Below are 13,501 nucleotides of genomic sequence, written 5' to 3'. Positions count from 1 at the left end.
AGTGTGGGGGGGGGGGGAGGGGATGGTGAAGGCGACGTACCGGCACGCTGGGGTCGCTGAACAGGATGGGGCTCTCCAGCGCAGTGCAGCAGCGCAGCTGGTGGCCCTCGAGCGGGCGCGCTGCGGCGTGCGGTGCGGCGAGCATGAGGGCGAGGAGGACTGCGAGCGGGAGATGGTGCACACGAGCAGCATGGTTGAGCGATTGGGGCGGGGCAGGCATGTGGGGCGGGGAAGTGCACGCCCGTCGATGGTGGGCAGAGGAAGGGGCAATGTGCGGAAAGCCGACGAACTATGCTGGTGAGGCTGTTGGTGGTAGCAATGCAATTCGAGATAGAAATTAGATCGTCAGGAATGTTTGTTGGATATCACTACTACATACAGTATACTGTTGACATCCCTCTCCACAGTCTCCTGGCCGGGGGGTGCCCCCCTCTTATCACAAGGTTGTTGAGTGGGCGGTGGGGGGGGCACGGGTGGTGCCGGCGTGAGGTGATGGAATATAGTGACGTGGATTTTGGGATTTGCAACGACTAGATGAATGGCAACAGGTTCCCTGTTGTGGGATCAGGTGGCATCCTCGCTCCCGTACTTGTAAGAAATCTAGCGGTGGTGGACAGATGTGCCTCTCATACATGCTGTACGGCGTATTAGTGGACGGCTTTCGCACTTAGCTACTTTGCTCTGATGCTCTCTATGCATCCTGTAGCATGCACACAGTGCATTCAAAGCAGACACACCTTTCCACGACAGCACTCCGAAGGCATATACGGAGAAAGTCCAGTTGCTGCCCCTTGACGAGTCTGTGCGAAGGGATTCAATACGGGAGTGAGTATTTAGTTGGGGGGGCAGGCTGAGGTCAGTATGCAGGCTGGGACTTGAGGGTTATGGCAAGTAGGCAAAGTGCCCTTGGTTTTGCTTTTATCTGATGCTGAGATAGTGCTGTGCTTAGGCGCTGGCCTCAATAAAGCGAAGCGAGGGAGTTGAGCTTAAGTACACTGGTAAAAGTTCATGCAAGAACAAAATGCAAAGGACAGGGGATGTGTAACTATGCTACAAAGCACGACAAGATTTTGAAGGAGAGTGCGTACGACGTCTCCATCTGACGTGCAAGTGCAAGTCTGAAACTAATCCGCTGTTTAGAACGACCCTCGAATGCTTCTGCCATGCAATTACAGTGGAGTGGTGCACCCTCCTCTACTGTAACTGTAACTTGAACAGGAGATCAAACTTCATTCATGATCAGCTTGCATTGCTGTTGTACACTTGTACAGTATAGCTGTACAGTTAAAGAATCCCCGGACATAGGGAGCTGATTCGGGACACAGTAGTGGTTTGGGGAGCTCAAGGATGGTTTTGACGGAGGGAAAGCGGTGGCACGTTTGTTCAGCACAAGTGCTGGCTCTTCGCTGCTTCTCTTCTTTTGTTATCGCTGCATCTATCATGCTTAAGTACGTATCGCATCGCCCCTATCGCCTACACTCTGCATTGCGCTCTGTCGCTTTTGCATTACGCCGTCTCGCTGCAGTGCTCTTCGTCCATGCTGCGTTGCATGTCGCTGGATGCTTTGGTTCGTATCTTATCGCTGTGCTGCGCAATGCATTCTCGCATTCAGGTCACCTCATCCCGCCTGATGAGCTTTGTTTGCTTGTAAACTTACGCTCCTTGCTTACCGCCATTGCTGAATATTCTTCAGTATTTCAGCATTCATATTTGCCGCGCTCCTTCGTTTCTTGCGTCGCGTCCGTTCCGCTCGCAGTGTTCCCTCCACTTCCTTTGTCCGATTTGCTGCATCTCGCCGTCGCATAATTGCTGAAGGTTTAGTGACGTATTGCTAACTAGATCCGATTTTAATGATCTAATCCATTTGCATTTCCACAACAGTAGAGTTGTACAGTACAACTGTACCCTCCGAAGGGTACAGCTCATGATTGATAGAGGGAAGCTCAAATTTATCGTAAAATTGAAGAAAAAAGTTAAACCCTCGTTGGCCACTATTCTTCTCACACGTGTGGAGCTGTGCACGTGTTCCCATCGCCTCTCAACATTCAGATTGGCCCCCGCCTTGACCTTGTGAGTCGGTCTGCAACGCTTCTCAACACACCGTTCATTCACGAATACCTTTATATCTTCACTCGCCCGCAACTAATGGCCAGCTGCCTGCACATCATTGCATTGCACAAGATATTAAATTGAGCACAAGAGCGCACGATGAACGGAAGCAGGTCGCTAGTTCATACATACACATACATACACATACATACACATACATGGATTGCAACGTCCGTGAGGCGAGCTTCTCACGCATTCATAAAAACAATAACGAAGCAAAAAACCCCAACGCACTACTGCTGTCACGGGCGGCAAGCGGCCATCGCACTTCGATACTTACTTACACCACTAGCTTCATGATAGCAACCAGATTGCCCGCCCCTGCAACTGCGACCCCGTGATCGTGGTCTATCTGCAAGTCTGCTACGCCACTCTCCAACTGGGCCAAGACAGCCACAGACCCATCCTCTCGCCTTTGCACAATTCCTCCGTCCCTTGAAAATATTTCTGATCTTCGTCCTGCGCGGGAAGCAGTACCCAAGCCTGCCGTCTTCAGGAACCGACTCCTGATTTCTTCCCAATCCTCTTCCCTCCCAGTATGAAGTGTGATCCCTCTCTCCACGTCCCACACCCGCACGCTCCCGTCCCACGATCCAGATACCACACATCTTCCGTCCCCACTCATCGCAACGCTATTCACAGAACTCGTGTGTCCAACTAACGCGTCCCCGACTTGTGCTCCCGTCTCCACGTCCCACACCCGCACGCTCTTGTCCCACGATCCAGATACCACACGTCTTCCGTCCCCACTCATCGCAACGCTAAGCACCCAACCCGTGTGTCCAACTAACGCGTCCCCGACTTGTGCTCCCGTCTCCACGTCCCACACCCGCACGCTCTTGTCCCACGATCCAGATACCACACGTCTTCCGTCCCCACTCATCGCAACGCTATTCACCGAACCCGTGTGTCCAACTAACGCCTCCCCGACTTGTGCTCCCGTCTCCACGTCCCACACCCGCACGCTCTTGTCCTCCGATCCAGATACCACACGTCTTCCGTCCCCACTCATCGCAACGCTAATCACCCAACCCGTGTGTCCAACTAACGCCTCCCCGACTTGTGCTCCCGTCTCCACGTCCCACACCCGCACGCTCTTGTCCTCACGATCCAGATACCACACGTCCTCCGTCCCCACTCATCGCAACGCTAGTCACCGGATCCGTGTGTCCAAATAACGCCTCCCCGACTTGTGTTCCCATCTCCACGTCCCACACCCGCACGCTCTTGTCATCCGATCCAGATACCACACGTCTTCCGTCCCCACTCATCGCAACGCTACTCCACCCCCGTATGTCCAACTAACGCCTCCCCGACTTGTGCTCCCGTCTCCACGTCCCACACCCGCACGCTCTTGTCAAACGATCCAGATACCACACGTCTTCCGTCCCCACTCATCGCAACGCTAGCCACTCCACCCGTGTGTCCAACTAACGCCTCCCCGACTTGTGCTCCCGTCTCTACGTCCCACACCCGCACGCTCTTGTCCCGGGATCCAGATACCACACGTCTTCCGTCCCCACTCATCGCAACACAAATCACTCTCGACTTGTGACCGCGGAAAATTCTCAATACTTTCCTCTCCGACGTACTCCACAGCCTCAACGTCCCGTCTTCATATCCCACAACAACATTCTCCTTCCTCTCACAGAGAATTGCGCAGGTGGGTCTTGTCACGCTCGGGTTTTCTGCAGTCACGCTCGAGTTTTCTCCAGTCACTTCGGAGGTTAAACTTCCAAAGCACATTCCAAAATATGCCCTGAAACGTCGACACATTTTGCGCCTGCTTGCTTCAAGATCCCCTGGGCCCTGGCTCTCCGTTTCGAACTCGCCTTCTAATTGACTGCTTGGTTCATTGGCCCCTGGGCCCTGGCTCTCCGTTTCGAACTCGCCTTCCAATTCAACTATCTTCGTCTCCTTCTCAGCAGATTGCGTGAAAACTGCTACTTTTGTCCCGGACTCCTCCACCTGACATCCATACACTTCACCCCTGGAATCCATGCCCACTGCAATTCCTCTAGCAAAGTAATATGGCAGAACAATCTGCTCCACCATCTTTCCATCGGCTCTCGCTACACACTCACTCACAGGCCGCACCCACGGCCGTGGTGCGTATCTCTCAATTTCCTCCAGCATTTTTCGCACACAACTTGAATCCCGTGCCTTGTGCTTCACTCGCCCATATAGTTGAAAGTAAATCCCGGCACTGTTTTCACCACAAAACGGTACACTCAGCCGCACAGCCCGCATCATCAAAACCATTCCATCCACTTCATCCTCATCTCCCCGTCCCATTCCCACCTTCCCGCTTCCTCTTTTCCCCTTCAAGTCTCTACTCAATCCCTTCACAGCTTCCTCGTATTGCCAAACCCCGCCTCTCCGTATCACTGTCTTCACCCATCGCGCACTCAAAAATAGCCTCTTCAGCTCCTCTACACACCCACCCTGCTTCAAAACACGATATATATTCTCGAAAACATACTCCTCCCGTGCGCTCTTCCCCTCTCCGTCTCGGTCCTCACTCATCGCAAGCAACCCTTCTCCTGCCCTGCACACATCCGCCATCTTCTTATACCACTCTTCTACACCCTCCTTCTTCTTCGCTTCTTCCACCGCGAAATCGTGCGTCAGATCATGCACCCGCAACCCACCACAACCCTTCTCATACTGCACTTCTACTAGTCCAACCCTTTCCATCTCCTTTGCACACCTTTCCGTCCGCTCCTTGTCCATCTCCCACAAATCTCCAACCAAACTCAAAGGTATCCGGTCTTGCTTCTTCATAACGCACAGACTCCGGTGCATCTTTCGAAACGAAAATTCATCAACCGTCTCCCCACTCCTTCCCACATCCGACTCCAGGATATCTAGTGACGTATGTAATGTCCCATCCAACGACGAATATCCATCCTGCGGACTCTCCCCACGAATCGTGTTACGACTCTTCATCCTCGAAAGGTACGCCCCCCATGCTTCTGATACTTCTCCCTGCCATCTTTCCCTCATGTACCTCACGCTCGTTCCCGCCACGTTCAGAGCAAGCGGCAATCCGCCACACATTTTCAGTATTTCACCCACGGCATCCTTGCATCTCGCATCATCCACTTCCTTTCGATTCGCCTCACTCGCGTGCATAAGCATGTCAACTGCTTCTTTCCCTGCTTTCTCCCTCGGCTCGAAAGCAATCCGCTCTCCAATCTGATGCAGCTCCCTATCCCTCGTGGAGTACAGTAGTCTGCTCGTCCTTCCCCCGCTGCCTCCCAAAGTGCCAGTCAGAACAGACAACTTTTGAAGGATATTCGCGTCCATATCATTCACCACCCACACATCATCAATGATGAACAAACACACATGACTACAAAACCAAGCTTGTACCTTCGCTAACACGCTTTCAAACTCGCTCTGCTCTCGCATTTCCACAGCCCTCTGGTTCCCACCGGACGCTTCCACAATCAGACACAGTTCTTCAATCAGCCGTCCCACGTTTCCATCTTTCCCTAACGACATGAAGTATACTCCTCCCGAAAACTCCGCCTTAATCTCGACATCGTGCGCGATCGCTCGTAGGGCACATGTCTTCCCGACTCCGCCCTGTCCCACTGCTGTGGCACCCACTTGCTCGTTCCTATCTCTCCGTAGCACAGCCGCTTTCAGACGCGACTCACACGTGTTCGGCAATCCATCGCTCCCCTGAGAATTAAGCTTCACACATATCGACGCAGGATTACGTTCCGCTCTTATCGACGCCTTGAACTTATTACCCGTGCCTCGACTGATCGACTCGACGGCCGTGCGAGTATCGATGCCCGCGCTTGCGTGTAGAATGCGATTGTGAAGGCGGTCCGCTTCTTGCTTGCGCTTCTCTAGGACTTCTCTATCTCCCACTGCAGAGGCGTACGCACCGAGTCTCGCTTTTGGGTCTTTCGACTCTTTCCGCAGCTCAGCGAGGGAATTCAATATGAAGCTTGAGATGTCCGCGACTTCACGTTGGAGCAAGCGCGTGTGCTGCGACGACGTTCCATGGATCGGCATGTTTTCAAGCTCCGTGATGTCTGCCTGCAAGGTAGTGTAGGCAGTGAGCACTTCCGTAGAGAGCGTTTTGTTTTCCTTGTAGGCTTTGTGTCGTTCGATGAGACTTGCGATGAGGCGGACGGCTTGCTCAGCCGGGCCGGTGAGGCCCAAGATACTGTATGGATCAGCCATGGTGTTTGCGAATAGGGGGTGTTGTTCGGATTTGAATAGGCGGCGGTGGCAAAGCGGTGCCTACTCTTTTCTATATCTCTCTCTCTCGGAATCTCTTTTTTCTCTCTTGTCGTTGTCAGAGTCGCATTCAGGAGAATACGTCCCAATAATGGCCCTGGGCACCAGAGTCTGTGACCCAGAGCCATACAAATTTGGTCCCAATTAAAGTTTACCAGGGCTCATGGCTCCGTAAAATCCTGGTTGACAATTGATTTTTCTGATATTCGCCTCAAACGGCACTCCCATTGGTCCCGGTGGTGGACCTTGTTGGATTCTGTAAGCAAGGCCTCAATGATGGAATATTTCCATCCACCCTCGATCGGAGCTGTAATGCGATCCGGCATCTTTGAAAAGGTTGATGAATGTTTCTGAAGTTTCAAAGGTTCCCAAAGTGCTGCCGAAAGTTTGATCAACTTTTTCTGCGAAACTCAGAAACATTCTGGAGACGTGCACCCTCGCATTACACTACCAGTCTCCTCCATCAATAGCTGTCCGTTTATTGGGGGCGGTCATATTCTACGAGTAAGTCATGAAAAGGTCCTCGAGGTGATGATCTGGTGCTCGCAGGAGCAGTACTTTTCCATACGTAAGCAATTTGTAAACAGCTCGATTAGCTGTAATGATATCTTCCAACTGAGCCACTTTTCCACAAAACCGAAAAGAATCGGCAAACCATTGCCAAAACGTTGGCGGAAATTTTAGGAGAAACTATAAACGTCCGTGCAAGTTTTGGAAAGACGTGGTCACAAGCATACTGGACTTACAGTGACAGGTATTTCCCGTAGCGATTCCATCATGCTTCGTCCACTGTTGGCAGTGGCGCACCAATGATATTTAAACGAATAAAAATGCGCTACAACACGGCATACCAGGCGAGCTGGGTCATGGACGCAACCCCAGTTGCAAAAATGAGACGGGGCCAGAGCCAGAACGTCTCAGAACGGATAACCGCGCAGGACCTATTCTCCTGATCGCGACACTCACAGTAGGATCTCTTTTCACTTTCCGTCAGTAGACACATTTCCACCACCTGTATGCGTTCAAGTGATTTACTCGCATCATACGACACGGCGCGCTCTGCGGGGCTCTTTGTGGGCGGTCCCGCTGGTCCTGGGCCGCCCAATCGCCTCGACTGGACGACGGCGGCACACAACGCCACGGAATTACCAGACCCTGCATCATTGCATCGCTCTCCGGCATCGACACCGCCCGCGACGCTTCACCCCGCATCGCCTCAGCTGACTGTTCCCCGCATCGCCTCGCCCGCACCGCCCCCTTTCATTCCCCCGGCGCCTCCCCCCATCGCCTCAAGCGCCCGACTCCCGGCCACCTCGCTTTGCCGCTTTGCCCGTCACCCCTTCACCCCCGCACCCTGCATCGACCTGCACATCGCCTCACACCCGGCCAAGTCGCTGGGCCCCCTCGCCTCCCCATCTCTCTACACGCTCCATTGCCAAAACCGCCAGCGCCTCCCCACTCTCGGTGTTCATTTCACCCTTCCGTCCCCCATTGCAGAGGGGGTTTCTCGCTGCTTTACCTTCCTCTCGTCGAGCTGCTTCAAGCAAGTTGTTTCCGGATGGGGAAGTTAAACTCAAAGCAGAGTGCCAAGATGCACTGGTGGTCTGCGAAGCTTTTTTTCACCAGTGCTTCGAAGCAACGTTTCCCAGCCCAGATGACGTCTCTGAAGCGCTTTGTGAATTGGTCGTTGTGCAACCTGCCGAGGTCGAGGCTATACTACGGGTAGTATTAAGTGTAGATTCGTGTGCTGATATCATCATCGATGTAAACGTTTTCTTAGAAGTAGTTACTGCTCTTCATGGGAGCGAAGAGGAAACTTCCCGGGACAACCTAAGGGCTCTTTTTGTAATGAAATGTCACAGATGCAAAGCAGACCGTGAGATACCTAGGTTTTTAAGCACCAAAGGAGAGCCGCGAACGAGATGTAATACCTGTCGAAGAGAAGACCCCATGGACCTTGTTCCCGAAAAAATCTACTTCATGGGTTGGCTTCCATTTGTTGCAGACAAGCAAGCGTTTATTGCAAGGGAGCAGGGGCGTAATTTACAGTCGTCGACGAAGCTGCATTATCCTATCGAATGCTGTTATGCAAGCGATCAGCCTGTGCACCCGGATAACCGCTTAGAGTTTATAACAAAAGTTAAATCTGTCGTTGAAAACGTTGAAGGGTTCCGATATGTTTCGCACAAGAAAGTGTGAAGACACATGCCTATATATGCAGTCAGAGAAGCCATAATGCGGAGGCCAAACGGTGCAAGGCAAGTTCAAGATTACATGACTGTGGTGGCAGGTTGTCTATTTCGTATGACCGAGGTTTAACTCTCAACCTTACGGTGAAGCATACTTTGCTGCACGAAGGGGCCCAGAACAAGCATGTATTATCTGAACAGGAGAAGAAATTTGTTTTACAGCACGCACGGCAGGGTAGTACTCCGTTTCTTATTTGCTCCAACTTGCGGGCGTCTGGACATGTGCTTATTCAGTACCCTCAGGTGTACCAACTGTGGTTGGACCAAATGACATCACAATTTCGAAAGGCTGTCGACCCTAAATAATCTGTGTTACTGTATGCTCAAGAGAGCAAGACGTTCGATGTTTTCTTTCACCAACGCTCGCCGTTTGCTGTCGGTGTCAAATCCAGCATGGCAGATATGCTCTGTCAAGAACACAATATAGTTGAAGGATTTATTGATTCTACGTACAAGACTAATTCATCATCATGGGAACTTTTTGTTGTGATCGGGGCAGTGCTGGGTGCTGGCTTTCCGCTCGCTTACTTTTTTATTGAGTCCGGCAGTGTTTCATCGTCAGAAAACGTGCGGAGAAAGGACACAATATATGAATGTTTCCGAGGATTGTTCGACTCGTTGGTGGCGTTTCGTCCTATCTTCTTCTTTTCAGATAAGGATTCTGGTCAACTGGATGCCATCAAACGAGTGTATAAAATAGATCCGTCTTTTTGCCTCTGGCATCTTAAAAGAGCCATCAAGCAGAGGATTGGAGGTCTACGCAGAGATAAGAAGACTAAAATCTCCCAGGAGCGAGAGACAAAGTTACTTGAGTTGATCAGTCTCCAGTTTAACCGCCATCCTTTTTTCGACCCTGAATTCTCTACAGTTTTCTTTGAACAGCAAGCACGGGAAGAAATAGATCTCTTTTTTTCTCCAGAGGGTGAGGGGACCCTTAAAGCGTACTTGATCAAGAATTGGTACGACGGAAATATGTTTTATTGCTGGGGAAGGCGACTTGCGTCGTGCATCCCCCTCACCAAAACGACAATGATGTGCGAGTCGCATTTCTCAGTTTTAAAGCGCCTTTATCTTTTGCCATACAACCGGCCAAGACCAGATTTAATACTGTACGTCATAGAGACGAAGCTCATGACCAAGTTTAACTCAGACTACCAATTGATGATGAATGGACGAAAGAAACCAAGCTGGTTGCGGGCGTTTGTGCAGGAATGGAAAAAGGCAACATCAAATCTCGTAAAAGGGATTTACAATGTGGATAAGGTTAAATGGACTTGTTCATGCCCTGCATACTTACAAAACCCGTTTCTATTGTTCAAACACCTTGTTCAAGGCATGGAATTGCCATTGTATCGTGAATTGATTAGGGGTCGTCAGCCGCCTTTCATTAAGTCACGGAGAGACGAAAACAGATTAGTTCCCCTGTTTGAAGGACCACTCGCTCATTCAAAGCGACGGAAGGCCAATGATGGGCTCTCAACTGTGGCTTCTGCGCAGATCGAAGCGGCATCAGGATCCAACTTTATCAGCCAAGTTTTCTTCCAGGACTCGAGAGAGTCTGTTTTGAACAATGCCGGGGAAGCCGCACAGGAGTCAATCGATAACCTCTCCTGGATAATAGAACATGTAAGGAAATTGTCAAGCTTAACAAGTGGAAGCCCCCGGCTGTTGTACATTAACGGCACAGTCTTTCGGAATATGAAAAACTACAGACAGGACATCGAGCAGGATGCAAACATGCGAAAAACTCCGACCACTTGGTCCAAAGCGAACACTCTGTTCCAGCCTTTGCCAAAATAGAGCGACCCTTCAAACCTTCAAATCCATGGTAGACTAATTCACTGGTTCCCCCAAGTCCACATCTTGGCTCTTGTATGTCACTGGCCTCCCACACGTACCCTCAACGATCTGTTCCCTTAATTGAGAAGACGTCGCCTTCACAAGCCATCCACGGCTACCGTGGAGGAGGCGTGCCAACAGCCGCAGATCAGCTGTCAAATCTGTGCGCCGAGGTGCGCGCGGTGGGGATCAAGGCGGTGGGCGCTGGTGGCGAAGGCGAAGAAGAAGGCGACGCCGGTGAAGCAGGCATGCGAACAGGCGGGGTAGAATGAGAAGGGGACCTAGAGCGAGGAGCTGAAGCAAATCGGGGACAGAGCGACCCGGAGCGTGGAGAGGCTATAGAGGCCTCACGCAATGGAGAGCGATGCGGGGGTGAGGCAAAGCGAGGTGGTCGGGAGTGGGGAGGCGTTTGAGGCAATGAAGGGAGATGCGGGGAGGCGCCGGGGGAATGCATGGTGGGGGCGGTGCGGGAGAAGCTTGGACGGGAGCAGTCAGGCGCTGAGGCAATGCGGGGAGGGGGCGATGCGGGTGAAGCGCCGCGGGCGGTGTCGATGCAGGAGAGCGATGGAATGCAGGGTCTGGGAATTCCGTGGCGTTGTGTGCCGCCGTCGTCCAGTCGGGGCGATTGGGTGGCCCAGGACCAGCGGGACCGCCCCCACAGAGCCCCGCAGAGCGCGCCGTGTCGTATGATGCGAGAAAATCACTTGACCGCATACCGCTGGTGGAAATGTGTCTAGTATCAGGAGATCAAACTTCATGATCTGCTTGCATTGCTGTTGTACACTTGTATAGCTGTACAGTACAGCTGTACAGTACAACTGTACAACTCATGATTGATAGATGGAAGCTCAAATTTATCGTAAAATTGAAGAAAAAAGTTGCCCTCGTTGGCCACTATTCTTCTCACACGTGAGGACCTGTACACGTGTTCCCATCGCCTCTCAACATTGAGATTTGCGCCCGGCCTTGCCCCGGTCTGCGACGCATCTCAACACACCGTTCATTCACTAATACAACTACCTCTACATCTCTACTCGCACGCAACTGACGCATCTCATGGTCAGGTGCCTGCACATTATTGCATTTGCAAGATAACATAGTGAGCACAAGAGCGCAGCTGACTGCTGAGAGGCAGCAGATATCCTTTCATTTGTGAGTTAACCTCCATGTTGAATCCGTGGACACCAAATCCACGTGGGTCATTGCATCACAATATCTCCTGCGTGCCGGCAGACTCCGAGGTGGTGCCTCTGTCGCTTCTGTCCGAATGCTTGACGCCACTGTGAACGTTTCTTAGTCCTCTGTCTGCGTGGAGGACAACCTTCTCGATGCAACAGTTATTACAAGTCAGGTCCGCTCGCATCCCTAGCCTTGTTTAGTTCATACATACATATACATGGGCTGCAACGTCCGTGAGGCGAGCTTCTCATGCATTCATAACAAAACAATAACAAAACAAAACACCCTCCCCACTACTACCGCGCACAGTTGCAACGCACTACTAATGTGTCCGGCGGCATGCGTTTATCGCTTTCCGCAATTTACACCACTAGCTTCATGATAGCAACCAGATTCCCCGCCCCTGCAACTGCGACCCCGTGATCGTGGTCTATCTGCAAGCTTCGTAGATCGTCCAACTGGGCCAAGACAGCCTCAGACCCATTCTCTCGCCTTCGCACAATTCCTCCGTCCCTTGAAAATATTTGTGAAAATATTTGTGAAAATATTTGTGATGTTCGTCCTGCGCGAGAAGCAGTACCCAAGTCTGCCGTCTTCAGGAACCGACTCCTGATTTCTTCCCAATCCTCTTCCCTCCCGGTATGAAGTGTGATCCCTCTCTCCACGTCCCACACCCGCACGCTCTTGTCAAATGATCCAGATACCACACCTCCGTCCCCACTCACCGCAACGCTCTCCACCCCCGTATGTCCAACTAACGCCTCCCCGACTTGTGCTCCCTTCTCCACGTCCCACACCCGCACGCTCTTGTCAAGCGATCCAGATACCACACGTCTTCCGTCCCCACTCATCGCAACGCTACTCACCGGACCCGTGTGTCCAACTAACGCCTCCCCGACTTGTGCTCCCGGCTCCACGTCCCACACCCGCACGCTCTCGTCCCACGATCCAGATACCACACGTCTTCCGTCCCCACTCATCGCAACGCTACGCACCCAATCCGTGTGTCCAACTAACGCCTCCCCGACTTGTGCTCCCGTCTCCACGTCCCACACCCGCACGCTCTTGTCCCACGATCCAGATACCACACGTCTTCCGTCCCCACTCATCGCAACGCTAAGCACCCAACCCGTGTGTCCAACTAACGCGTCCCCGACTTGTGCTCCCGTCTCCACGTCCCACACCCGCACGCTCTTGTCCCACGATCCAGATACCACACGTCTTCCGTCCCCACTCATCGCAACGCTATTCACAGAACTCGTGTGTCCAACTAACGCCTCCCCGACTTGTGCTCCCATCTCCACGTCCCACACCCGCACGCTCTTGTCCCACGATCCAGATACCACACGTCTTCCGTCCCCACTCATCGCAACGCTAAGCACCCAACCCGTGTGTCCAACTAACGCGTCCCCGACTTGTGCTCCCGTCTCCACGTCCCACACCCGCACGCTCTTGTCCTCCGATCCAGATACCACACGTCTTCCGTCCCCACTCATCGCAACGCTCCTCACCCCACCCGTGTGTCCAACTAAAGCCTCCCCGACTTGTGCTCCTGTCTCTACGTCCCACACCCGCACGCTCCCGTCATCCGATCCAGATACCACACGTCTTCCGTCCCCACTCATCGCAACGCTACCCACCCTAGCCGTGTGTCCAACTAACGCCTCCCCGACTTGTGCTCCCGTCTCCACGTCCCACACCCGCACGCTCTTGTCAACCGATCCAGATACCACACGTCTTCCGTCCCCACTCATCGCAACACAAATCACTCTCGACTTGTGACCGCGGAAAATTCTCAATACTTTCCTCTCCGACGTACTCCACAGCCTCACACGTCCCGTCTTCATATCCCACAACAACATTCT

The 13,501-nt window shown here is 52.5% G+C and overlaps 3 protein-coding genes across 3 annotated transcripts in view; 1 reads left to right on the top strand and 2 right to left on the bottom strand.

Annotated features, from left to right (window-relative positions):
- Positions 1 to 2,389: 2,389 nt before the first annotated feature.
- On the bottom strand, positions 2,390 to 2,734 carry CHC_T00002218001 (hypothetical protein). Its single transcript, XM_005713428.1, has one exon. The coding sequence runs from the start codon at positions 2,732 to 2,734 to the stop codon at positions 2,390 to 2,392; it is 345 nt and encodes a 114-aa protein (XP_005713485.1).
- Positions 2,735 to 4,139: 1,405 nt separating this feature from the next.
- CHC_T00002217001 (hypothetical protein) lies at positions 4,140 to 4,895 on the top strand. The gene has a single exon (XM_005713427.1). The coding sequence runs from the start codon at positions 4,140 to 4,142 to the stop codon at positions 4,893 to 4,895; it is 756 nt and encodes a 251-aa protein (XP_005713484.1).
- An 8,584-nt stretch (positions 4,896 to 13,479) lies between these two features.
- The window catches only part of CHC_T00002216001 (hypothetical protein), a 324-nt gene continuing 302 nt past the window's right edge, over positions 13,480 to 13,501 (bottom strand). Inside the window, exon 1 of the mRNA XM_005713426.1 lies at positions 13,480 to 13,501. This exon is cut by the window's right edge and continues 302 nt beyond it. Coding sequence (XP_005713483.1) covers positions 13,480 to 13,501 — 22 coding nt within the window.

The sequence above is a fragment of the Chondrus crispus genome, genomic scaffold, assembly GCF_000350225.1.
Source record: "Chondrus crispus Stackhouse genomic scaffold, scaffold_13, whole genome shotgun sequence".
Taxonomy (NCBI): domain Eukaryota; phylum Rhodophyta; class Florideophyceae; order Gigartinales; family Gigartinaceae; genus Chondrus; species Chondrus crispus.
This window is presented reverse-complemented; position numbering and strand designations above follow the sequence as displayed.